Source organism: Oreochromis aureus, linkage group 12 (assembly GCF_013358895.1).
Source record: "Oreochromis aureus strain Israel breed Guangdong linkage group 12, ZZ_aureus, whole genome shotgun sequence".
Taxonomy (NCBI): Eukaryota; Metazoa; Chordata; class Actinopteri; order Cichliformes; family Cichlidae; genus Oreochromis; species Oreochromis aureus.
The window spans coordinates 27,936,969-27,964,783 of NC_052953.1; the positions used below are offsets into that span (position 1 = coordinate 27,936,969).

Below are 27,815 nucleotides of genomic sequence, written 5' to 3' on the forward strand. Positions count from 1 at the left end.
AATTCAGAACGGCATCCGGGTTACACAGCAGGTTACCGCGGTCGCCATGTTGCTGAATGAAATTAACTTAGCTTCAAAACAGTGAATAGCAGCTAACAATATCAAGATTTTATTTTTCGCAGAATAGTCCTTGTTGCAGCACGTGACCTATTGTAAATATGACTTAGGATTTATGAAACTACTACAGAAGCCCCATTCCCTGTAAGTAACGCCGCTGAAGTAATAACTGTGTTTATTCATTGGTAGCTGGCCTGTTAGCAAAAACAAGCTAATCAATAGCATCGGCTAGCACGCGTCATGTAGCACGGGTTATTGTAATAAGTCAAAAGCCATACACAGTGTTATTGTAAATGTTACGGGTTAATTTTTACATTCCATATTACTCTGTTAATATATATTTGGATCTACCATTCACCTAGACATGATTGTTCCGATACCTGCATTTATTATTTTTCATCGCAGCTAACCTAAGCTAACGTTACGCCCCGGAGAAATTGTAGGCGGGTGAAGCTAATATGTTAACAAGCGCTGTAAATATAAGACAGTACCAAGAAACGACTGCTCTACGGCTGTCGACTGGAAATCTTGGTTGTAAATGTAATGTTCTTCTTACGGTGTTGCAACGACTGGGTTTCACTAACTCATAAATTTCGCAGCGCTGTTATCAAGGCGTCGTTGTCAACACCTCGGTACCGTTAAGGTACATCACCTTTGTTTTAAATGATCGTTGGCTTTGGCTGAATCAGTATCAAACCAAATAAGCCATATCGTTTTTACCACAGGACAATGTGTATATGGTACCTGGCGTTCACCTGCAGGTGCAAACAGATGTAAAAATAAACAAAAGCTGTACGTCGGTGAAGATGCTCTGATAAGACCTCCACCTGAATAATTAAGGGGTGTATGTAGGTAACAGTCCCTGTCTTTCTTGCACACGATATCAAACTTTAATGACATTTGAGATAAGATTTACTGATGGCTGATTTTTGTCTGTGTCATTACTTCAGTGTGTGCTTGTTAAATGTTCAAAAATAGTGTATGGAGAAGCCAAAAGCCTGATTATTTATAACTAGACACAGTGAAACAAAAGAAAAAAGGCAACCCTGGAAGAGATTACTTGGTTTTAGCTACCAGGGTCTCCATTTTATCACAGGAAATGGGTATTACAGAGACAATCTTTGGTCCTGATTTATGTCATTTCACATGAAGTTGTTGATATGTTGACATGTTATGGTTCATTTTCAAATATTTTCCTCCCAGATGACAAGCAAACTTTATTTCTGCATCACATATAGTCATTAAAAAAGTAAAAAATAAATAAAAATCATTTTTACCTTTGTCCTTTTCACAGATTGTGTTTAAACATTGTAACCATATCACGCAATGCACCATGGAAGTGGATCACAGAATATGCAACGACCTCTTCAGAGACCCAAGTCTGTCAGCGGGTCAGAAACAGAGGAGCAGCAGTCGCAGCCGACCATGGCAACTACACAGCAGCAAGCTACAGTTAACCATCCTCAATCACCTGTGACCCCTTTTTCCTCCGCTGCCAGTCCTTCAGCTCCCCAGTCACCCAATTATCAGATAATCATGAGTCGTAGTCCAGCCGCTGGCCCGAACATGAACATAACATTACAAAATGTGGGACAGATGGTTACTGCTAACCAACAAATAACCCTAACCACACTTCCCATCCAGAACCCCGCATCCCCAGGATTCCAGCATACGACACCTCAGTGGAGGTTTGAGCATACTCCACCCTCCTACATCCAGGTCACCTCACCTGTGCCCCAGCCCATTCAACCTCAAAGTCCTACCCAGCATAGTCCAGTCTCTCTGCAAGGTGTGACGAGGCCAGCAGCTCCTGCAGCAGCATTGGGTGTGCACGGACAGAGTCCAACGCGTTTTGTTGACGCTGGCATGTTAGTGAGGCAAATCAGTTTAGGGAGTCCATCAGGCAGTGGTCACTTTGTTTATCAAGAGGGAACAGGACTGGCCCAGATTGCCCCAGCCACACCTGGCCAGGTACAGCTGGCCTCTCCAGGAGCGCCAGGGTCTGTGAGGGAACGACGACTTTCTCAGCCTCATTCACAGACTGGCGGCACCATCCACCACCATGCACCTCAAAGTCCAGTGGCCACCACTCTCTCAACTCTGGGCAGCCCTGGTCACATCACCACCTCAAACCTACCTCCCCAGATCAGATCAGCCATTCAAGAACAACTTAGAAGCCCTTTGATATTTGAGAAGACTCAACAAGGTGTGGTCTCTGGAGTAGGAACCACAGCCACGTCATTCAGTATACCTTCCTCTATCCCACCCTCTAGCCCATCCCTCACCAGTCCATCTCAAGGGATCCCCAGCAATTCTCTTGCACCCACCAGCATGACTGTGGGCACTGTAAAGAAGCAAGCTGCCAAGAAATTAGAAGAAATTGCTCCTTCTACACCAGAGATTGCTCAGCTGAGAAAACAGTGCTTGGAGCACCACACCAAGAAGATGGAGAATCTGAAAGAAGTGTTCAAAGAATATCTGATTGAACTTTTTTTCCTGCAGCACCTCCAAGGGAACATGATGGACTATCTAGCTTTTAAGAAGAAGCCTTGTGTTCCCTTGTATACTTACTTGAGACAGAGTGACTTGGACCTTGAAGACGAAGAGGAGGAGGAAGAACAGTCTGAGGTTATTAATGATGAGGTATTACATCAGCTGGCTCTTGGTGTGAGATCAAATATGTATTTTCTTTCCTGTTATTCCATTGAATTTTGTGCCTATATCAATTGGGTGTCTTTTTTCAGGTAAAGGTTGTTACTGGAAAGGATGGCCAGGCAGTGACACCAGTTGCCATAGCAACACAGCTTCCTCCCAATGTTTCTGCAGCTTTCTCTACCCAACAGCAGTTTCAGGTGATAGAGGAGGCACTTATTTTAAACATTTATTTTAATGAAATCATCTATAATGCACTTAGTTAAAGTCTGTTGAAAATATCTCACTAATTTCATGAGAGGCTGTTTTTGCAGGGACATCAAGGAGCTACTTCTGGCACAATTACAAACCCTGGAGACATTGATGCATTTAAAAGGCAACAGGCTATGGTGCAGGCAGGTAGGGCAAAGATCGTAGACTCCTGTTTTATGTTGCTTTGTTTTCTCCCCGTTTGCTTTGTTTTCTGTTTGTTTTCTTTTCTCCCTCTAATTGCTTCTGCTTTTAGATATTTGGCATCCTCTACTAGCGCTCTGTGTTGAAGTCTTAAACCGAGGAAGGAGAGGTGACCTGTACGGTCTTCAGAAGGTCATTGCTGTGTGCCGAGTGCTTTTTTTTGCGTTATGAGGGTATTGTGTGTTTTAAATCCCAGATCAGGCTAAGAGGCCCCGGATTGACGTTGGTCGCCATGGGCTGATTTTCCAGCATCCTGGTGTAGCTCCTTTAGGATCACCTGGCGTTCCACTCCAGCAGCTTATGCCAACTGCGCAAGGTAGGAGTGCTTCTACCAGGCCGTTCTGTGTTCTGTTCGATGCTGCTGGACCTATGCCCTTTCCTCATACTAAGGAGATGTTAAAAAGGGAATCACAACATTCATCTTCTACAAACAAACTCCAAGCAGCATCAACAAACAGATCTTCCATCTGCTGGATTTCTCAGCAGTCCTCAGGAAGTTCAGGCTTAAGCTCTCTCTGTCAGGATAAATGGGGAAGAAGACAATCCAAGTCTGAAGAATGAGTAGCCACTCAATGGGAAGATGCCATGTCTTATGATTTTCTTTATTTGTTTTAACTATTGATCACCTGTCGTCATCCATCTCTTCTTTTCTGAAGTTTGTTCCTGTTTGTCGTCTTTATTTGGAAAGACCTTCCCGTGCTGATGGATTTTCATCTTATCTGGCGGTGGATCACAGAAAGTGGGAAGCCTGTGGGAATGAATTCACTTTCCAATGGGTTTTGCTTGATCTCCCATTTTATGAATCCACATGTCATGCTTCCCTTTGGTTTCCCATCGTCATTCCCTCACACGCCCCTCTTCAATTGTCCGTCTTTGCGTGAGCCATCAACAGGAACTCAAAATCATCAGTCTTCAAGACTTTTTATTTATCTCATGTCCACTTTTAGTTTATTTCCTTCCATGTTTTTTCATGACATTTTGTTCTGACTTGGCTTCTTTCCCTCAGTCTAAGTAGGAGGGGAATCATTTGGAGGAGTTGTGTTCACGGCACAGGTTTTTGCGATTGTGGTGGTGTGGGTGTGTCAGGGCCAGGTGTTGATGGCGTCTAGGCAAGGTGGTGTGACGTGCAGGGAGGTAAGGCAGGTGATGCTTTAGTGTGCACAGCTCCGCTCAGGCCTGCTATCTGCAAGACCCCATGTCTGTCCTTTTGCTCACCTCTGTGCTTTGTCGCTATGTGAGGCATCCAGATGCCTTGGTTACGGCTAGAATGACATTGCTTCATGCATGCCAAACATACAGTGTTTTTGTGAGTGTCTGCTTTAGTTCTTTCCCCTTACTTCTCCCTGTCTCTTTGTTTTCTGAAATTCTTTTTTTCATGTTTCTTTGTTACATTTCTTTTTCTTTCTAAAACCTTTCTTCTTGCATGAGTAATTTTGAATGTTTTTTAACCACATTCTCTCAACATTTGAAATGCAATGTTTTAGTTTTGCATTAATCAAAGTAGTATTTTATTTGAGAGACATGTAGATTTTCATATTGATTTCATTTCCTCTGTAATCATTTTGCTGTATGAGTTTCATTAGTTTCTGCTCTGATCATCAGGTAGTCGTAGACTACTGTTAAGTACAGTACATGTAGTTCATTAAGAGAAGGTTCTGAGGAGCTCTTATAGCTGAAACTCAAACAAATGTTTAATAGTTAAAAGTTAAATTTTATATTTTACCTTTTAGACTCAAAATATATAACTTCTATAAGGGGGTCTCTCAAATGAATATTAAGGGAAGGCTGCCGAACACTTAACGACATCTATTAATCTGTATTGTAGGAACACAAAAGCATTTATTTAAAAAAAAACAAAAAACTCTGCACATTTGGCAATAACGTTAACAACTCATTTTTTTACCATTTGTCTCTGTGTCACTTTCTATACTACCCTTTTATCCTATACTTTGGTTACCATGTATACAGGCGGGATGCCGCCTACTCCTCAAGCAGTCCAGATCGCAGGACAGAAACAGAACCAGCAACAGTACGACCCATCCAAAGGACCTCCAGTGCAGAATGCAGCCAGCCTGCACACTCCGCCTCCTCAGCTGCCTGGCAGGTTGCCACAAGGTGCCCCTCCTATGACAGGCTTGCCCATGGCACTCTCCCAGCAGGCTCAGTTAGTAGAGAATCCAACTCAGCCAGGGGGTCAGCTGCAGGCACAGGTGAAGGTGCAGACAGGTGCCGCGGTCCTGACCACAGTGAACCCCCACACGCAGCTCCAGGCCCAGCTGCAGCATCAGATGCAGTCAGGTCTTCATCTCCAGTTGCAGCCCCAGCAGCAACAATCCCAGGCCATTCTGCAGTCCGGACAAGCGGTCAGTTTGTGTGAAGTGGTCAGCCTCCATGCAAATGACTAAAAGACGATGCTGTAAACTTTATATTACCAATGTTTTTTCTTTGCTCTACAGACTGTGGCACTTGCTCGCCCCGGAACAGAGTCAAACCAGACAATTCAGAGGATTATGACCAACTCAGTATCAATCACATCTGTGTCTCCTGCTCCGCTCTCTGCTCCCAACTCTGTTCCAACCCCACATACTGCAAGCCCTCTTCGTCCTGTTGGTTCTAACGTCAACCCAAGCACCCAGTCAAAAATGACTGGAACCAATGGCATATCAGCGGTCAAAATAGGCGGCTTTGGTCAAAGCACAGCCGTGCAGCCTTCACAGGAGGGTTCTCAAGATAAGCAAGTGGAACAGGCCAAACTGGTGAGTACCTTAGTTTGGATACAGATGTCAGCAGGTGGTTAAAAGCCTTGCCTGGAAAAGATTTGGTGCCTTTTAATGTCGTCATTACATGTTTTTTGTTCTTTTCAAGTTTGTAATATTCCATATTAACACTTCCTGTTGATGTCCATTATTTTAATTTTTTTGATGTTCCATTGTTGTGCATTGTCATAAATGTATTTAGTAAGTTTTAATCTTATCAACATATAAAGTCTAATGGACCAAATGATTGCCAGGAGAGTCAAGTGCATCAGCGCATATCTGAGCTAAGGAAGGAGGGCCGGTGGTCTGCCAGTAGGCTCCCTAAGCTTGTGGAAGCCTCACGTCCAAAGTCCCACTGGGACTATCTCCTGGAGGAGATGCAGTGGATGGCAGCTGACTTTGCACAGGAAAGGAGGTGGAAGGAAGCTGCTGCTAAGAAGGTATGAAAAACGTATAATAATTAACTGAAGAAAAGAAGGGTAAATCACAAATTGACACAAAAACAAAGAGGAGGAAACCCTCAGAAAGACAAACTCGTGTCTTCTGTGTCTCTGCCACAGCTCGTTCGCACATGTGCCCGTTATCATCAAGAGCAGAAGAAAAGTGAAGAGCGATCAAAGAAAGAAAGGGAAATTCATCTTCGTCACATTGCCAGCACAATTGCCCGAGAGGTGGAATTCTTCTGGTCAAACATTGAACAGGTTTGTTTGTTTATTCTTATGCATAATAGTTTCAGGACTTAGAAAGATGACAGATATCTGTTTTGAATGAAACCCTTTCCCCATCAGGTCGTGGAAATCAAACTCCAGTTTGAAATTTATGAGAAGAGGCTCAAAGCACTTGGTTTACAAAAAGCCAAAGGTACGTCCCATCGAGCAGGTACTGAACACGAGAGACAGAACATTTGCTCTGTATCATCACCTTTTACTTTATGTTGCTCCTTGTTCCAAGCTAACACATGCCAGGTTATCTGACCTCGGACAGTTCTTTTTGTATTAATCTTGCTTTACTTGCTTTACAGTATCTGGTCAGTCAGCAGCTGAGAAGGCTGATAAAGAGGTAGGTACTGCACTGGCATACCAATTAATAATGATATAGAAGCACATATTGTGTCTAAGATAGAGTTTTACAATTATACATTTCATTTTGTAGCAGGTGACCACTTCAGTTAGAAAAAGAAAAGCAAGTTTGTCCTTGGTTGATGAAAACGGTAAGTGTCAAATAATCAAGGTATATATGATTAAAAACAGAGAAAATAAAAAACAAGGATTTATAAAGACTGATTTTACTTTTAGTTACAGATGAAGAGAGCACCATCGAGGAACAGGAGGGCATGGAAGGGGAAACGGACCACAAAGCAGAGTTGGTTGACCTTGCCAAAGATGGTACTTACTTTAATCTTTCTCTGTAACTACGCTCTATTTGCAGATTCAGGATAAAGGAAGAGAAATTTATTAGTGTGATATTGTCTTGCTACTGCTGTGTTTATTCAGTTAAATTAGATTTTGGTGTAATCTAATGGTGCTTAAAGGGACGAGCCTGTATGGAGACTAGATGATTTCATAAACTCCACTGTGAGCTTTGAGACACAACACCACACACACGTCATGTGCAGGCTGTGCCTCAATGAAGAATGTTCGTTAGAAGAACTCGAAAACATAATAAACCACCCACAACTGCATACCTACCTCTTAAAATACAACTGACTGTTTTGTTTTATTGACCTCACACTACAGTGCAGAGAGTCGATCAATGAATTTAAAGTTTGACCCACCATGGCAATAAACTGTTACAGAAATTTTGAAACAGCTTAGGTAGTATACAGGCTAAGAGAGAGTTATGTCAGGTGATTGTATACCAAATGTGATTAGATTATTAATTTAATATTCCACTTTTCACAAATTATGCATCCAGTTCTACAGACAACCATCGCCTCTTGCTGAAGGTCCATAGTAATAGTATTGAATTTTCATCATTTTTCCACCTCCTGCATGAGTTGAATTGATTTCAGAGGATGAAACGATAAATGGTGGATCTTGATTGGCCACAGGATGGTGCTAAAATACATTGGCAGTTATATAGATGATTGAAATAGATTAAATTACTAATGTGCAGAATTATACATTTTTGAGTTTTTTTCTACTTAGTTCATTAAAACCAGCAACTATGAAGATTATTTATCTTTTTCTTTTTTTTTCTTTTTTTTTAAATAAAATGTTTTTTGTGTTCGTCTTGCAGCTGAGATGCCCCTGGATGCTTTGATGAAGCAATATGCCGGTGCTTATGCTGACACCTTTGATTGGCCACAGCCTGGTTCTCACAGTGATGAGGATGAAATGGAAGAGACTGAAGGTAAGTTTGTCATTATAAAGTTAAACTGTGCAGATAAGTTGATTTTTTTTATTTTTTTATTTTTTTTTCTGGCCATTTGTGAATGATGAGATTCCAAAATACCTCCACTTAATTTTTATTTTCTAGAAATAGAATGTGCCATCAGTCCACCGGAGGCTGTACTGATTGACTCCCTTCTGAGTGTGGACCAGTACCGCGGTGCTGACAAAGCCGCTTCCTCTGACTCTGATGGGAAACCCTGCAAAGACATAGCCGAAGTAGCTGCAGCCACAGAGCTCATCCTGCCCAAGGGCAGCTTCAGAACTACTTCATCTGTGAGACACATTCAGATACTCTCACGCATTTAAACAAAAGAACATGTATGTTTTTGTTTTTCTCAAACTAATTTTTTTATTGTCATTATCTTTTTTACTAGACCCGCAGCCCAGCTCCTTTTCTATTGCATGGGTTTCTGCGTGAGTATCAGCAGATTGGTGTGGACTGGCTTGTAAACCTTTACAAGAAGCACCTCAATGGCATCTTAGCTGATGAGACGGGCCTTGGCAAAACTGTACAGACAGTTGCTTACATGGCCCACTTGGCTGGGCAAGAGGGTATGTTTGTTTTTGGTGTTCTTTTTGTTTTACAATAGTGAACCTTTTTCCTGTATTTATAAATTTTGACTGGGATAAAGACAACCCTTTTTTGACCACAGGCATCTGGGGTCCCCATCTCGTTGTGGTAAGAACATGCAAGTTGTTAAGTTGGGAGGTGGAGTTCAAACGTTGGTGTCCTGGCCTTAAGATCCTCTTGTACCTTGGCAACAGAAGGGAACGGCGGTCTAAAAGAAGGGTAATTTCTTGTGTATTTAAATACAATAATATCATTAATATGATATTAAAAAGTGCTTTGAGGTGACTGTTGTTGTGATTCAGTGCTATATAAGTAAAATTGAAGTGAACTGAAGAAAAAGTGTTTTTGATCTGCAGTGGTGGGGGGAAGCCAACAGCTTCCATGTATGTGTTACATCCTACAAGCTGCTGATGAAAGACCAGAGTCATTTTCTAAAGAGAAGGTGGAGGCACCTAGTCCTGGATGAGGTGCAGCTCATCAAAAACATGACGGAGAAACATTGGGAAACAGTTTTTGCTCTCAGAAGGTAAGCTATATGATAATGTTATTATTTCTAGTCAATAATGTGCATGTTGTTTTGGGTGAATCGATTCCCTGATGAGATCAATTCAATGTGAGAAACGTTAAGGCTGTCTCTATGAAATTGCCCTAATTTTTTACTGGATCGTTAAAAAATTGCTCAGCTGACTGAATGAATGACAGAGATATTTCTGTGCATTTTCCAGTGAGCAACGGATTCTCCTCATCAACACTCCTCTACAGAACACTCTTAAGGAGCTGTGGACCATGATCCACTTCCTTTTGCCAGGAATCACCAGGCCTTACTCTGATTTTCCTGTTAAGGCGGGCACAGACCAGAACCAGGACTACTGCCACAAGCTGGTCATCCGCCTACACAGGGTGGGTATACCACCAGCACTCTTCTATAAATCTGTGTTACTGTGGTGTTTTCCTTTAAATTAAATATGAAAACCCTGTTACTCTTAACTGTAGATGATTCAACCTTTCATCCTGAGGCGCTCAAAAAGGGATGTGGAGAAACAGCTTCCCAAGAAGTATGAGCACATCCTAAAATGCCGACTGTCAAACAGGCAGAAGAGCCTTTATGAGGATATCCTCACTCAACCAGGGTAAAATATTTACTCCTCTCTCACAGTTTCTTTTGACACACAGCCCAGTTTATGGTATAATAAAGTTTTGGAAAAATATTAAAAGTACATCATGAACTGTAATTCCATAGTTCTTTTCATTTCTATTACTGTGTATTATGCGTCCACGAGACGTCAGATTTATTTTGACCTGATCTTTCTTGTCAGAAAAGATACTTTATAATTGGAAATACCTTTTATTGTGTCTGTTCTTTGGAGAAAACTGTCAAGGGACACATGTTTTGCACATATGTTGTCAGTCTTCTATAATCATTTCTTCTATGTGGCTGTGTTTCCCCTAGAGCTCAGGAGGCACTGAAAACAGGTCATTTTGTCAGCGTGCTGCAGGTTTTGATGCAGTTACAAAGAGTTTGTAACCATCCTGAGCTGGTGGTACCCAGAGTGACCAGTAGCTCCTATTTCTTCTCCTCTCTCGAATATAACGTGCCATCACTAGTGCTGGGAGCAATTCAGACTGATTCGAGTAAGGTAAGTGTTTTAGTAGTGTAATTAACGTTGTTAATGGTAACAAGATCAGTCAGTAAGTACCATAATAGAAAGTCAATCCGTGATAAATTTGCATAATGAGTAATCTTAAAGAGACTCTACACTGTTCCACTAATGTTTTATCTATTCCTAATTTATTATCTCCATAGATTGCCAACCTGTCCATATTTGATCTGATCAGTAATGAGAACAGACTGACCCGGTATCAGACTGAAGAGGCAGTACCCAAACTAAAGGTCACTCAGCAGCTCATAGAAGAGATCTACAACAATCCAGATCCACCACCAAGGCCCAAACCATGTCCAATAAAACCCATGAGGTCTGCAACAATCTTAAGAAGTTTTAAAATAAAATGTAACCTCAGTATCATGGAATATTCAAATCCTGTTTTTCTCTGATTAGATTGTTCCAGCCAGTGCAGTATGGCACAAAACCAGAGGGCCGCCTTGCCGCCTTTGCAAATGCAGCAGGTCAGCGTCCTCCAACGAGCTCTCCTGCTACTGGCACCTCTCCTTCCACCACCAGTCAGGCAGGCCAGACCAGGGGCAAGTCCCCAGTCACCACTTCATCGACTGCAGCCACTGCTCCTGGTAAGATCATTTCAGGGGCCCTATCCAGTATAAGACAGGAAATTACATTCTCAAATTATCTAAAGCAGTGGTCCCCAACCCCCGGGCCTCGGACCGGTACCGGTCCGTGAGTCGTTTGGTACCGGGCCGCGAGAGTTGAGGCTCAGGTGTGAAATGTATGGTTTTCAGGGTTTTTATCGGTTTTCAGCGTTATTCTGTTATCGTTTTATTGTTAACTTTCGGTTTTCCTGGGTCTTTTCACGTGTGTTATGAATAAATCTTTTTTTCGGTACCGGTACTAGTTTTATTTTGTTGTATTTATCCGCGACACCTTCAAGGCCGGTCCGTGAAAATATTGTCGGGCATAAACCGGTCCGTGGCGCAAAAAAGGTTGGGGACCGCTGATCTAAAGGATTCCTGGTGGTGTCCAGTTCAGACTTAAATAGTACCTTTCACCTCTCATATTGTTTTTTTGTTTTTTCTTCACCTGTACATAATGTGTCTTAACTAGTTTTAAGCTTGTGATGTGTGCAGTGTTATTTTGCATGATTTGGAATACAAGTGAGCCTAATGTACTGCTTAACAACTATTAATAGGTAGCCTTAGAGGCATACATTAGAGTTTGAAGCTCATTAAGAACTGTACTGCCTGCACATATTTTATGCACAGTGCTGCTATTTGAAAAAGTCAGATGCTTGTTGTTCAACCTTTTTGGAGAGGTTTGGTATACTTTGACTGAAAAGTTTTACTTTAAGGTTTCATATATTTAAATTTATACTTCCATGCAGCAGTGGTGGGTTGGCAATATTGTTTTCCCCTGATAGCAGCACAACCTTTATGGCAAGGCTGAATATAACACTCACTACTGGTTTCTGTCCTCAGTGACGACTGCGGATTAAGGAAAAGTCATTATATTTTAACAGAGGATACAATGACAGTAATGGTAGACGAGTCCAATAAAGAGATGGAGGCAAAAGTCAAACATTGCAGCCTTGGCTGTTACTGAATACACTTTCACAGATTGAGCTGACAGTTTAAACACACACATTTCCCATCATACCAGCTTTTACCATAGTGGTACACAAAATTCACAGTTTTTCAGTTGTTTCAGACCAATGAACAGATGCAATGATACATTGACATATTTTTCATTCATATTAAAAAAACAAATTTCAGGTTCACATTCAGGTTTCTCTATTTTAACTATAATTTCTAATTTAATAAGTAATTACCTTAGATACTGTCATACTGTCAACAACACTGCCAAAAATAAAATATTAGATAAATAAAAATGTCCATTAAGAGAAGTACACCATATGTATAATTGCAAATATATAAAGAGTGCAAATACATATGTTTAACAACATTCATTGACATTGCACACCATCTTCCATCTTTCAGTGCAAACCCTGACAAGAGCTTGTGAAGTGTCAAATAGTTGCAGATGGAAGTTATGCCCGACTGTTCCCATTTCTGCCTTCTGTATCACTGGACATACCCAAGTGTATCCATTCTTCCCGTACTGAGTAGTTGGGACCAATGCACATATTTTAAGTAAAAGTGTTTGCAGTTATTATCATTGACATCAGTAACAGCCCTAATAATCGTTGCTGAGTTGGCTCACCACTGCTGAATGAAGTTATGGAGAAACTGTTTGATCACACTGATTTGACTAAATATTGGGTTACCCCCTAACATGGAGTCCCATACCCCATTGCCTTGTATTTCACAGCGGTTGGAGCAGCAGCTCAGAGAGCCCAGGCTACAACTCCTGTCAGCAGCAGCAACAGCACTGCAGCCTCCACTGTAGCCTCCTCTGGGAATAGTGGCATTGGACAGCATGTGTTGGGGGCTGCCCCTGTGGCCTTAGGCCAGAGCTTAGCGGGCACAGTTGTGGGATCTGTTGCTCCCAACAGCCAGCCTGGATTAACACAGGTCCCCAGGTCGACTTTAGCCCCCAGCCATGCCATCCAGCCCAGCTTAGTATCCCAGAGGCTGGTTCTTACGTCCCAGGCCCAGGCACGGTTGCCTAGTAAGTGGCCTGCCCTCCCCCTCTGTCTCAGCATTTTCCCTCTACCTCTGGCACTACAGTACTGGCTGCTCTTCACTGAAGCCTTTACTTGAGGCACTGCTGATATGTGTTCACTCAGGAATTCTGGTTAAATATCTTGTATTGATTGTGGTGGGGGGGAAAAAGTCCTCTAAATTTAGATCTGCAGCCATATCAGCAGCATCTCCACAGCCACAGCATTCCCCAGTTTCTTTCTTAAAACCTGCATGTACACTATGAATGTACACCACTGCACTATTTAACATATGTTATATCCTCGCACTTCCTTATAATATTTTTTTCTCCCACTTACTAATATTCTTTTGTCTCTTGCATCAGCCCAGCTGCAGGAAGAACTTCCAAAGCTTTGTTTCTGTTTTTGCTGTCTTTTTTATTGTTATTATTTTAGTCTGAGCTTCAGCATGAATACTAAGCATGTGAAAATGGCCCCACAGTCATGAACTGACAAACTGCAGTATTTGAATTTATAAAAAAAAAAGAAAAAAAGAAAAATTTAATAAAACTAACTTATTTGTATAAGTTTTAAATGGTTTCAGAAAACTTTTCAGAGTTTTCTGAAACCATTTGAATTTGGTTATTTTCAAGTAAATTGTTTAGGTATGATTTTAGCCTAGAATGTGTAAAAATCCTAATGATGTGTGCAGATGTTGGATAAACTTGACTTACGGATTCATGCCCCCCATCAACACCATAGCAAACGAGGCCCTTAATCACAAGGGCATCATTGGAGCTGCTTGATGGCCAAGACAGCAGACTGTACTGGTTATACTGGTCAGATTACAGAGGGTTTCATTCTCAGTGAATCTACTTTGAATTTGTAGTACTTTGTGTGTTTGGGGTAGACAAACATCCAAACACAACAACAAAGAAGAGGCTGAGCTGGGGGCTGTAAATCCATTTATCTCTTCTTAGAATTTGTTAAAATTGGCAGAGAAAATATATACATGCAGCTGAGTATCTAAGACATGCTTTTAAGCCCCTTTTCCATTAGTACCTCCTTGGATTGACTCGGATCGACTCTACTCGGATTGACTGGTTTACAGTTTAGTACCTCCTAATGTGCCTGGTGTGTGTGTCAGAGCATCCCGCGACGTAAGTAACATGCAACACAAACGCTACAACAAAGGTGGACATTGAGGCAAGAATATGCCTGCCGCTCAGTCTGTGGCTTTTCGTCAGACTCGGGGACCAGGGCTTTGTTGTTTGTAGCCATTTCCCCCATTGCCGGGTTTCAAAAATGGCAGTTTTGATTTTCGTGAACAAACTCTCTCATTACTCGTCGAGTGACACTACTGACCAGCCAGTCGATCGCATTCAGTCTGACGATGTCACATTTTAGTACCTGCTTGGATCGCTTGGAACCCTGGACAAGCAGGTAATAAAAACGTACCTGGTCCCAGGTACTTGGACCTAATGAAAAACCCTGAAAACCGTGGCGAACCGTGCTGAGTTGCTTCGAGTAGGTACTAGTAATAGTAAAGGAAAAGAGGCTTTAGTAATCCAGTCTTGCAGTTTAACAACATCAAACGGATGTGCTATGGCTTTTGAGAGCACTCTCCATCACCATCATCAGATAATGAAATCTCATTTTTGGCGAATGCTGTTCCATTCATGAGCAGATATTCAATATCAAGTTCAACAAAAGTGTTCTGAAGACACATGGTGGCCCAGTGTAACCCTAACCCTAAGACACCTTGTGTGTCCCTCCCTCACCCCTCCTCTTAATTTGTCACTTTTGAGTTTCAGGCTCCCTGTCTCACCTGAGGACTGTCCTTAGGCATTTTCTTCCCCTTCTGTTGCAGAGAGGAGCTGTGCTCGTTCCACTGATTAATCCACCCTGGTTCTGCATGTCTTTTCTTTTTTTTCACCCTTTAACTAACTCAGTATATTGCTTTGGAACCATAAAAATACTTTTTAGTGCTCTCTGTGTTAAAGTTTTTGTTTTTTCTATTAAAGGTGGAGATGTGGTGAAGATTGCCCAGCTGGCTAACATAGCAGGCAGTCAGAATCGAATCTCCCAGCCGGAGACCCCTGTTACTCTGCAGTTTCAGGGCAACAAGTTCACTTTGTCCCCAAGTCAGCTCCGTCAGCTCACCACTGGACAGCCCTTGCAGCTCCAAGGTACACTTGGTAATGTATATCCCATCGTCACACTTTCTTTCCTCTCCACATATTTTTCTTCATTCCTTGTTTTGTGTCCTACCGACTCATCCATGTAATTCTGTTGCTTTTATTTATAGTCAGCAAAAAGTTTTTGTCAATTTTAAGACATTATTATAAAATTCTGCATGTTTCTATGTGTAAAACTCTTACCATATATTTACAACGTCCTTGGTCTGGTTCTGGTGTCAGACCTATGCCTCGACCTGTCAGACTCAACTAGGTGTCAAAGAAAGTCAGTTAGCAATTTAATATGTCTTGAATACAACTATATTGAAATTTATGTTTATTAGCCTTTTGCTTTAATTCGCTTTTATTCCTGTTTATTTCCGTCATTAAAATCCTTCAATACCATGACAGTTCTTTTAATTTTAGATTTTCACATTTCATGCCTATGTTATTTTCTGAGTAAGCGTCATTTAATTGGCTGCTTAATGTCTCATGCATTCAGGCAACATCCTGCAGATTGTGTCAGCTCCAGGGCAGCAGATTATTAGGCCCCAGGCATCCATGGTAATGCAGACAATGCCTCAAGCTGTTCCTGCCTCCAGTGCCTCAGCTACTCCTGGCACACCTCATCCTGCAGTGTCAACAGCTCAGCAAGGTGACTTGGAAACAGTGAAGATTCTGCACTATTGTCTCTGCCTCTTAATCAGTTATTTTGAAAACAGCTGCCATTATAATTACATCTGTCATGATAATTCTGACAGTTGTGTGACATAATCTGCCAGATTGGGCATATAATTGCACCTCTTGTCCTCTTTTCCTTCTGTTGACACTGTGTTTCTTTTTAAGCGGTGAGTACGACCGCAAATGCCACGTCAGCCCCCATCAAGCCGCCTCCTGCAACTCACGCTAGCTCTCAGGTCAGCACATCACTTTGCAGAAAAATCCTGTTTATAATTTCAGTTTTCTGTTTCATCAAATAATTTTAGTCTAGTCACATTACAAGAATAGCAGTTCTGATTGTATGTACCATCTGTCACTGTGATACTCAGGAGTCATCTGAAGAAAAGACTCAACTGATGAAGGCGCGATTGAGCCGTCTCTTCGAAGCAAATGAGCAGCGCTGCAGCCGCAGAGTGTTGTATGGGTCAGACCTGCTACAGGCATGCACTTTAGGCTCAGAGCCCGGTCACTCTGCCCTGACTGCTGGAGGCTGGAGCTGGGTGGGCAGAGAGAGCTGTATCAGAGCCCAGAGAACCTGCGTGGCTACTACCTCTGCACTGAAGTCCTCTCTGCTCTCTGTGGAGGACCGCCTGGAGGCTGCCAGCAGCCTTGTCAAAAGGTACTTGAGATTTGTTTGTTCTGTGCTGCTTGTGTTGTTATAAATCCATTCCATGAATATTTTACAGTGTGTCCTAATATTTTCTGAAATTGTATTATAGCTACAAAGGTAAAAGAAATGACCAGCTAAGATTTCATTGTTGTATTCCAAATCAGTTTTGAATTTTTCCTCTTTTAATCCAAATATCTAATTATATGTGCTACCTTTTAGACTGGTGTGCGTGGTGCCTCCAGCTGTGGCTTCAGCTCCTCACCTGTATGCAGCCAATCCCCCAGTTCCCTACAGACTTGAGCAGAAGTCCCATCGCCGTCAGCTTCAGGAGGCCTCTGTCCCTCACAGTGCAGACATCCACTTAGCATCCAGACATCTCTTCTGTTGTCCTGACTTGCAGTTAATGCAAATGGACTCAGGTTAGTCCATGTAACACACCATTACGCCTGGCTAAAACAAACCACTTTGACCTCTGATTTTGTTCATCAAAGGTGAAGAAGCACCTTGTTTTAGCCTTAACTCAAGAACTGATGCTAGTTTTTACAAGACTTCACAAGTTATTAGTATTCAACAAAACAAAAGTGCTAAATTTTACAAATAAACAAAAAACAAAGCAATAGTTATTTATATTCAATAATTGTGACTTTCACCATTATCATTTAAAATCAGAAAAAGATGAAACCTTCAGCTCTCTCTCCGTCTTTCATTGACTGTATGTTCACTTCCCTGTTGTTTCTCTTCAGTCTGTGGATTGCTTCATTGAGGGGAAAATGTAATTGGGGCCAGAAGTTTGATATATAACCACAAAAAAATACAAAAGCTGAGAAACCAACATGACAATTAAGAGAAATGTATTCTGTCTTTCTGTTCCTCACCCTCCAATCACATCTCTGCACCTACAAACGCATTACTGTGTGACCTGAGTTATTGATGTTGACCAGAAGTAAAATATCTCAAGAGTAGACAAACAAGAAATCCAGTAACTTCAGTGATAAACCTGAGAACAAAAGAATGGATACCTAGAATACTAAACATGGGGCATTAACACATTTGATTGTAAAAAGAGGTACCAGAGCCATATAACTAGGTGTCAGTGACCCAGGACTCGACTTGTGATGACTGTCAGCCATCAGTGACACACAAGCCACAGGAAGCTTGAACTGTCAAACCTATTCTTTTAAAGCTCTGTACGGTGTTCTTACTAAAAACATCACAGAAAAAAGGTTCCAGGTAAGGACAAAAACCTGCTTACACAGGCTGAGTGACTCATCTCATGTTTTGCCTTGGATCTGCCTTGGATAATAACATGATCATTTTCTTTCCCAAAGGTAAACTGGAAGCTCTTGCCATCCTGCTGCAGAAGCTGAAGTCAGAGAGTCGCCGTGTCCTCATCTTTACACAGATGTTGAAGATGCTAGACATCCTGGAGGCCTTCCTAGATTACAGGCAGCTCACTTACGTGCGCATTGATGAGAGCTTCAGTTGTGATGAAAGACAGGTAAAATCATACCACATTTAATTTGTTCCTTATAAACATTTTTGCTGAAATCAAGTTTAAAGAAATGAATGTTGACAGAGGGTCTTGTCATTTTAAATATTTTCATGTGAATTAAACTATTTTTCCCCCTTATCTGTCTTTTTTTATTAGTTCATCTTTGAGTTAATTTGTTTCCAGTTACAAATAATCTAAAGATGCAGGCAACTAACTGACAACAGCAGTCTTAAAAATAAACAATGAAGATAAAAATATCTAAAACATCTGTTTCATATTAGAAAGGATAGTTTGTTTATATACATGGCAAAGCAAATGCATCAATACAATTATTAGTATACAATAATTAAAACTAAACTGCGCCGTCAACTTCTTCTCCAACTCTGTTCATGTGTTTTGTGCCTGCAGGAAAATATGAAGAAGTTCAACAGGAACAGGCAGGTGTTCTGCAGCATCCTCACCAACCGCTGCTGTTCTGCAGTTGGGACTGTGTTTGACGCAGACACCATCATCTTCTACGACACAGACCTCAATCCCAGCATGGACGCACGCACCCAGGAGTGGTGTGACAAAATAGGGCGTTCCAAGGATATTCACATATACAGGTGATATTATAAAAACAGGGCATTCTGATTTTGTTTCATATTTTTGTGCTCCTTATTCTGCCCCCAGATAAAACAGTTTTATCTGTTTTATCAAGTCTTTACTGAAGGACTCGACTTGCGCTTTTATTTCCTTTTGCATGTCCCAAGGTTGGAGAGTGGGAATTCTATTGAGGAGAAGCTCCTGAAGAATGGTACCAAGGACCTGATAAGAGAGGTGGCTGCTCAGGGTACTGACTACACCTTGGCTTTCCTCACTCAAGTAAGATAAACTCACTGAAGCTTCTACAAATATTCAAACTATAAATATATGGAAAAAAGTTTAGATCCCGCATTATTTAGTTCTACCCAAGACATGAAATAACTGGCCTGATATTGTGTTTGTGTAGCGGACAATCCAGGATTTGTTTGAAGTGGAGGCAGGCTCGGGAGAGAAGGTGGAGGAGTTTGTCGTCCTTCACCAGGAGCCTTCAGCCTCTGAGGCCATCTCTCCCAGAGTAGCTAGACCATACATCCAGGCTCTCCAAAGCATAAACTTGGATGCCCTGACAGAGGATGAAGAGCAGCAAAAGCAGGAGGACAAGTTGCCAGACCAGGAGTCAACAGAACGGGACCAGGAGTCAGAAATCCACGCTAAAGAAGAGCCTGCTCAGATAGAGGAGCTTAATGCAGTCATGGAACAGGTGGGTTTGCTTATTTTTTTAATTTATATATGCAGCTTGAAAACTGGTTCAAGCAAAAATAAATTGCCATAATATTAAACGCTGGTTTGTTTTGTTTTTTCATTTACTTGTCATTGAAACAGCTTACACCTATTGAAAGATATGCCCTGCATTATTTGGAGTACCTCCACGTCAGCGATGATGAAAAAGCTCTAAGGGTAAGATTTAAGGCACATCTTTACAGATTTATTGCAGCGAAAATGTGGGAATCTGTTCACCAACAGGTTTTTTATTTTTGTTGTTTTGTTCCTCAGGAGAAGTTGGAGTGTTCAAAGAGAAGCTGGGAGCTGCAGCAGTTGCAAAGGTTGAAGGAGGAGGAGCAGCAGCAGCACATGATGGAGGGAGATGAAGATCTCTTCACCTACACCAGAGAGGATGCCTACAACATGGTGGGTGGGACAGTTTGATCTCTGCTAATCAAGTAAGAAGTGGTGCGTGGATTATTGTGCTGTAGTTGACCTGAACATTTTCTCTGTACTTCAACAGGAGTATGTGTTTGATGTGGAGGATGGCCACACAGAAATTATGCCGGTAAGATGCCAAATGTGACCTCATCTGTAAATGTTTACACAGATTCTTGAATGATGTAGACGCCTGTATCTCTTCCTCGTTCGATGTATTTGTATTGAGCCACAACATGAAATCCTATTTTGCCTTTGGACGGTTTTTGACGTGTGATTTTTCCACCATAGCTTTGGACTCCACCCACACCACCACAGGATGACAACGACATCTACATTGATTCTGTAATGATGCTGATGTATGACACCACACCCATGCCAGAGTCCAAGTTGCCTCCTGTCTACATTCGCAAGGAGCATAAGAGACTGAAAATGGATCCCTCAGGTAAGAAAAATATCTCTCCTTTTAGAGAAGTTGTTGTAAATCTTGGGTTAAAGACCAGAAGAATGAACAAAATGCAAAAGTATCATTGCAAATTTGTTTGGTTTTCTCCCCTAACTTAAGTGTGTTTCTTCAGCAGCAGCCAGAAAGAAGAAGAAGGGCCACGGGGAGACGGTCATTCCTCCACGTTCGCTTTTTGAAAAAGCCAGTATGCTCAAAGTTCGCCGCGAGGTTAAAGACCAGAAAAAGAATTTCTCCCTCAAGCAGCAGGCACCCTTTGCCAAGCCCCTCCCCTCGCTGGCTAAACCTGCTATGGAGGCAGGGCAGGACAATCCAGAGTGGCTCATCAGTGAAGACTGGGCCCTGCTTCAGGTACTGGCTTTATTTACTCCTGCCGCCATGATGGTCTAAGCATCGTTAATACATCCTGTGTTGCATTTCAGTTAACAAGTTATCTTTGCTGTGTGTCCGTTAGGCTGTGAAGCAGCTGTTGGAGTTGCCGCTCAACCTGACAATCGTGTCTCCTGCGCACACTCCTAACTGGGATCTGGTGAGTGATGTGGTGAACTCCTGCAGCCGCATCTACCGCTCACCCAAACAGTGCCGCAATCGCTACGAGAACGTCATTATTCCCAGGGAAGAGGGCAAGGTAATGAAAACAGGGTCACTGTACTTTACTGTCTTGCACACATTTTGCTTGTTTTTCTCAACAATCACTCTTTTTTCCTTTTCTTTTTTTTTTTTAAGTTGGTGTATGAGGCAAACCCCAAAAAGAAAACCAAGAGTATATACAAGGTACTCTGTCTTGCTTGGTCTTTGCTTTCAGCTGTTATTTCTTCTTGAATTCTGGGCCTCATTTTTATTCTTTTTGTGTGTCCACGTTTAGTCTAAGAACAGCCGTCCTCTGAGGACCTGTCAGATCTACACACAGGATGACAATGCCACTCACATCCAGCTATACAACAGCCGCTTTGAACTCATGAAGATCATTGCCAGCAAGAGAAGCCCACCAATCAAACCACTGTAAGTACTGAGAATATGGAAAAAAACTACATTTACAAAATAAAATAAAAAACTGCACTACATTATGTTCAGATAAGATATTTCCATTTAAATGTATTCATCTATACTGCTTACAGACTCGGCATGAATCCATTTCAGAAGAACCCCAAGCATGCGTCTGTCTTGGCAGAAAGGTGCGACTTAAGTTTGTAATCACTGGGAATCAAAACCTAAACTCGTTAAGCAAACAAAGAAGTGTAAGGTTTTATTTTTTCTCATCTTCAGTGGGATCAGCTACGACAAGCCGCTACCTCCCATCCAGGTGGCATCTCAACGGGCTGAAAGGATTGCCAAAGAGAAAAAGGTGCTTATCAGCAGTGTGCCGCCGCTTGTGTTTTTATTTATCCAGGTGCTATGCCATGCTAGGAGAATGTAAGACTTATTACAGCAAATGTCTGTGAATAATTCTTTAGGTGTTGAGAGAAATCTGGTTAATGTTAGTTTCCACCTGTCAGGACAGTTTTCATGCATGCGATGCACAAAGGTAGTAGTGTGCACGCTGTAGCTGTTGGATTTAAAAGCAATTATGCTATTATCTAGATATAAATCAGTGATCACTTCAAATGTTTTAATAGAATAAAAATTGAAAAAAACAAGAGTGAACTACTAAAAACAGACGTCCATGCATCATCTTCAGTCTGGTTTTTGTTCATCTTTACAAATATATTTGCTTTTGTGTTGCCTCCATGCATTGTTTGTGGATGTGTGTGTTTGCAGGCGCTTGCAGAGCAACAGAAGGCTCAGCAGTTGGCCCAGCAGCAGGCTGGAACCCCCCAGACTCAGGCCGCACCTGGCCAAGCCCAGGCTCCTGCTTCTGGCCAGGCCCAGGTCCCTCAGGCTGCAGCAGTCGCCGGCGCTCCTGCTGTGCCTAATGCCGTACTGGTGAGACTCAGTAGTTGAGCTACTTGTTTTTACATAGTCAGATTCAAAACAAGCTAATGAAAGCTTTAAACATGCTTCTCATGTTTCACAGGCTGGGGGCATAAAAAATGCCACTGTGGGCACTACCATTCAGGCTGGTACGTACACACACACACATGTATGGTTTAGATTACAGTGCAGCTTGTGTCCCAGTAGTTAATTCCTTTCACTTTGTTTCTTCTAGCCACTGTTGGAGGGAATGTGATTGTCAACACGATAGCTGGAGTTCCTCAAAGCCCTTTCCAGCCCAACAAACGCCTGGCGTCTTCGGTCATGCCAGGAACGCTGTCTGTGAGTCATGCTTTCTTGCCACTGGTGACCTGGCACTATTAACGTACAATGATATAAATAGTATTTGGATTGGAATAAAGCAGCAAACTCAGTGCAGAGAAAGATCTTCACAAGCATCAAAACCTTTATTCATACTGTTGCTGTTATTTTGATTAATGTAGCCTGCAGGTACAGCTGGAGCACAGGTGGTCCATGCACAACAGAGGCCTGTTACAGCTGCTGGCCCGGCTGAGGTGGTTGCCATAGCTACAGGTCAGGCTGTTAGAGCGGTTACCCCAGTGACAGCATCTGCAGTCGTTTCTACCACTGTGAGCCCAGTGCGCTCACTGGTCACTCAGGTCACAGGTAATGAGCTTATCACTGGCTTTCTTCAGGTGCACATTTTGTTTTACAGCCCTGACCTGTCCTCTGTCCTTTTTCATGCATCGACTGTGCTGTCTCAAGGAAAGCCAATCAGCGCAGCCCAGCTCCATGTGCTCAGACAGCATCTGCCACAGGCTACATCCCCTCAGATGAAAGCTGTTAGCAAAGCCCAGGTAGGCCACTACCACCTTTACAGAATAACTACCCCAAATGCAACAGTAACAGTCGCTTATAGAAAAAGTCATTTCATCTCTTGGATAAGGTGGACATGTGGTTATGGTTACACAGATGACAATATTTCAGCTTTACCCACTAAAAAATGCAGTGCACTATTGTGTCAATGTGTGTAACTTATCTGTATGACCTCTAAGTTAACTTGCATGGAAATATCTGGTGACTTTTTTTTCTTTTTTTTAAGGTGCACAAGCAAAAGTTGCAGCAACAGGCAACAGCAACTCAGGGCCAGCAGGCTACAGGGGCCCAGCAGGCCACACAGGTGCCAGCTGCACAGACTGTACAAGCTAATCCTCAGCTAGCAGCTGTGACAACACAAAGACCCGGAGCTGTGCTGGCCACCAACCTGCCGATGGGCAGATTGGTAAGATTAGGGAAATAGTGATTAGATATTGATGCAGTTGTGCATGTCCACAACAAGATAAATGCTATTTTCAGCATATATTATCAACACAGATCAAAAAGGTATAACATTAATGAGAGAGACTGTTACAATTCACTGGTGGATCCTCAGAAACACTGTCCTCTGCTTATGTTAGTGATTGAGCTTGTGCCACCTTTCTTACTCTTCTTTTTTTCACCCCACAGACTGCTCGAGTACCCAATCAGAGCGGGATTCAGGCCCAGGCAGGACAGACGGCTCAGGTGACTCTGACCAAGCCTCCTGTAGTTTCTATGCCAGCTGTGGTCTCATCAGCCGGAGTGATGCCAGTGACTGTAGCAGGCATTAGTGTGGCTATCCCCCAGAAAACAGGTGTGTTGAAATTCTTGAATTGCATACATCACAAGATGCAACAGTATTTGCTGCTGATTATATCTGCATCATTTGGATTGGAAACCCTTTTATGGTAGCAAAATGTATGTTCTCATCATCACAATCTTCTAATATGTCTTTTAATCTGACGCACTTTCTCCGCTCTGTCAACAGTCGGACCCTTCCCACAGATGCAGGTCCAGCAGCTGATTCAGATGAAGAAACAACAGCAGCAGACAGTTCAGGTGACAGCTGCACCCCAGCAGAAGGCAGGGCAGCCACAGCCAGGACAGGCCACTGTACAGCAAAAGGTAATGTCTTTGTTTGCATATAGAGATTTGTGTTTATTTAGAGTATCGGGAAGTAATAGTTCACTAGTAATATTACTGTATTCGATAGCGCCAATCACAGTATTTAATGTATTTTCATTTCCCTTAGATTGGCACACAGCAGGTGACAGTGCAGACCGCCCAGCAAGGTCAGCAGCCACAGCAAAAGTTGACCTATACCACCACCCAACTCCAATCGGGAATCAAGACCCAGTTCTTCGCTACATCGCTCCCCCAGGGCCAAAAAGCAGCTGGAGCACAGCAAATCCAGGTGCATCATTAGTGGCAACCCATACAACAGAATAGTTTCAGTGAAATGGCGAGTTTGTGTGTGTGTGTGTGTGTTAACATTTTCTTGTTTACTGATTGTAGCAGCTGCCTAAGATCCCGCAAATAGTGCAGCAGCAACCAACTGTGGCCAATATTCAACAACTTGTGTCTTCTCCTCAGGTAAGAGTTTTAGGCTTTTTACTTGATTGATTCTACAGACATTGGAGTAACCATCACTGCAGGCTTTCAGGTGTGCTACCATTGACAAAATGCTTATATTTGATCTGGTATTATGTCCTCACTGGTGACAGCTGCAACTGAATGTTTTGTGTTTTCAAGTTGTCCATCCCATTTACCCTCTCACGAACATAAATAATCTATTTTATTACATCTGGCATAATTGTTATCCTACATGTGAATGAACTGATAAAGTATGAATGTAACAGGTCAAGGTGGGACCTTGCAAAACATCTTTGGCCATAACTCAAGGATTTGGACACTAATTAAAGGGCTTAAAATTCTCCAGCACTGTACCAGAATTCCAGCTCGAGGCCAGTTTGACGTTAATAAATTGTTAATATTGTTTGAAAGGGTTTTTTGTTCTGTTTTGTTTTTTCACACTGTCACTCAAGCAAGAATCTAGTTTCCTATGTTTACAGCAATAAACAGGCTGTTCATTTGTTGCACACAGTTAAGAGATCAAAGGAGGAGGGAGCATTAAAAGTTTGAAAGATGGGCATGTTTTGTCCTTTGAGGCTTGTATTTAGAACCAATTATAGACTACAGCTTTCAGCTAAAACCAAGGGTGACTGTTTGGATCGTGTGAAGAGAGGATTCACGTTTAGCAACAAATAGATGTGCTCCTGTCTTTGTGAAAGGGGTCATGCTATCATCCATCATGCTTACAGAACTGTGCTGTGTTTTAATTCATCATTGATGTGAAGTTATGCACAATTTGGTGCAGCTGCCCAGAGTGTGGAAAGTAAAATATCAGATGAGATTTCTGTGGGGTTACTTTGTTTTGCTGTCTCTGTCACACTGAACCTTTTGACAGTTCATTTTCATTTCTGATTTTGATTCATCACCAATTTTGTTAGCATTCTGTTTGCTTTGATATGCAGGAGAAAGGCTCATATCAAATCTTTGAGACAGGACGGAAATGCTTAGTTTGTGTTGTTTCTCTTCAGATCCAGGCTCAGCCTCAGACTGTGACTCTGACCCAGGCTGCCACGTCAGCTACCGCTCAGGTGCAGATGATTCCCGCTGGTACGGCGACAGCCCAGGTGGTCCAGCAGAAGATCATCCAGCAACAGGTGGTGACCGCAGCCGCCTCACCCCAGATCCAGACACCACCTCCACACAGCCCAGCCCAGCAGCCCGCTGCAACCACTACTGCCGAGTCCCCGGTGCAGCAGTCCGCTCAGCCACAGCAGGCCTCCAAGGGTCAGGCTCGCCAGGGGGGCATCAGAGCCAAAACCCCTGCCAAGCCCAGTGGGGGGAGCAGTTAGGAGATACACACTAATGAGACTGTACGTACCAAGCGTTTTCCCGCAGTACAACGACAAGGTTGTGCTTTCTTGTGGATCCTGCAACAACAACAAACCTTTACTTTACTCCAACCTCTCTAATCTTGTGTTCAACATAATTTCAGTGCTTGTATCTAAATCATTCTGGAAGATCAATCATGATGCTTCTGCCCATAATTCTGCTGGGATCCATAACTATCTCTCACTTGAAGAGCAGAATGTTATTGATCATTTGTTTGTTGTAGAGCGTTTCTCAAAATTTCCCCCACACCTACCACATAATCCCACTGTATGACAGCCACAGCAGTCATGCCTTCTGCACAGTGGTTATATGACTCAACAGATGTATGAGGCTGAGGATTATGGGTGATTTTTGTTTGTTTGTTTGGTTTTTTTTTTGCATTGGGAAATGAGCTCTCTATTAGAGTAAGTGTATTCATAAATAGTCTTGTTTTATGTCCGATTCTCTTGTTGTCTATAGATACTGAATGGAGAATAATGCACGTTCCTTTAGTCATTTTTTTTATTATTATTTCAGCAAATACACTGTAAACATGTACTTTAGTGTTTTGTTTCCTCATAAATTCTCCTTTTTTTATTGATGTGAAAGGAAAAAAAACATGTAAATATCAACAGCGGACATTTGTACTTGTAAAGTAGTTGTGTTTTCATTGGATTTTTCAGCCCAATTGTAATAAAGTGTTTTGTTTTTATACACAAATTCATCTTTTCCTTTCATTAAATCGTTGTAAGTACTTTGAAATCTTGTGACTTCTTACATCTTATTTCAGCACACATCCTCTTTTGTTTTTACAGCCTTGTATACTGTGGAAATAAACACTTGATTCGAAGAGTTAAGACTAGAAAAGAAATCAGTTTGTCTGCAAGACCTGTAAGATTATTACACTTGGTAAGATTTCTTCAGATGAAGGCCAGAAAATAAAAAAGAAATTGAAAGACCCTTCACCCTAAGCCTAAATTGAGCTTGAGCTGCAGAGCCACATAATCTGGTCTGCACTTACTCAGCACCTTTAAACCTACAGAGCCCTAGATTTTGTTCAGTTTCACCCGTTTACACACACATGGCGGAGCAGCAAACCCAAGAACGCTTTAGGATGCAGAGGAGTCTGACATCAAGCCACTGAAACCACAGCCGACCCACTCTGATGTGTGCATCAGCTTCAAGTTAAACCACCGTTACACCGCCTCATTTTGGTCCATATTGACATGATGGCATCACACAGTTGCTGCAGATTTCCCAGCTGCACACCCATGATGTGAATCACCTGTGTCACCACATCCCAATGTGCTCTATTGAGCTGAGATAAGGTGACTGGAAGCCATTCAAGTACTAAGAAGTTATTGTCATGTTCAAGAAACCAGTATGAGATGAGCTTTGTGACCAGCATTATCCCGCTGGAACCAGTCAACAGACGATGAGTACACTGTGGTCATAAAGGGATGGACACTCGGGTAGGCTGTGACATTGTAGTGTGCAAAACAAACTATACTCTACACCATTACACGACCAGCAGCTTGAACTGTTGATCCATGCTTTCATGCTGTTCATGCCAAATTCTGACCCTGCCATCCAAATCTTAGCAGACCAGGCAACATTTTTCCAATCTTCTTTTGTACAATTTTAAATGGTAGCTTCAGTTTCTTGTTCTTAGCTGACAGGTGTGGCACCGGGGGTGGTCTTCTGCTGGTTTGATGTGCTCTTCTGCACGTCTCAGTTGTAACATGTGTGACTTCCTGTTGCCTTTCTCTTAGTTTGAAGCGGTCTGAAC

The 27,815-nt window shown here is 42.2% G+C and overlaps 1 protein-coding gene across 5 annotated transcripts; it reads left to right on the forward strand.

The window, feature by feature from the left end:
• On the forward strand, positions 1-26,780 carry ep400 (E1A binding protein p400). 5 transcript variants are annotated; one of them, XM_039620598.1, is made up of 53 exons: positions 1-201; positions 1,352-2,700; positions 2,802-2,909; positions 3,024-3,108; positions 5,131-5,525; positions 5,619-5,918; positions 6,149-6,358; positions 6,479-6,619; positions 6,707-6,779; positions 6,940-6,977; positions 7,071-7,128; positions 7,214-7,303; positions 8,157-8,270; positions 8,397-8,584; positions 8,686-8,863; positions 8,965-9,101; positions 9,239-9,408; positions 9,608-9,782; positions 9,876-10,012; positions 10,333-10,519; positions 10,687-10,856; positions 10,940-11,127; positions 12,839-13,138; positions 15,134-15,307; positions 15,789-15,941; positions 16,133-16,203; positions 16,336-16,625; positions 16,836-17,035; positions 17,945-18,114; positions 18,517-18,713; positions 18,861-18,972; positions 19,100-19,393; positions 19,516-19,590; positions 19,687-19,821; positions 19,919-19,963; positions 20,125-20,278; positions 20,412-20,647; positions 20,751-20,924; positions 21,023-21,070; positions 21,162-21,298; positions 21,415-21,471; positions 21,563-21,641; positions 22,055-22,219; positions 22,311-22,356; positions 22,443-22,549; positions 22,711-22,894; positions 22,994-23,085; positions 23,331-23,510; positions 23,735-23,900; positions 24,075-24,211; positions 24,339-24,500; positions 24,602-24,679; positions 25,687-26,780. In XM_039620598.1, exons 2-53 carry the CDS (start codon positions 1,384-1,386, stop codon positions 26,005-26,007), a joined length of 9,198 nt encoding a protein of 3,065 aa, XP_039476532.1. In that variant the 5' UTR covers positions 1-201; positions 1,352-1,383; the 3' UTR covers positions 26,008-26,780. The 5 variants fall into 5 exon arrangements, with proteins under 5 accessions (XP_039476532.1, XP_039476533.1, XP_039476534.1 ...); XM_039620599.1 differs by having other exon boundaries at positions 2-201; positions 20,415-20,647; XM_039620600.1 differs by having other exon boundaries at positions 2-201; positions 15,134-15,298.
• Positions 26,781-27,815: the final 1,035 nt, after the last annotated feature.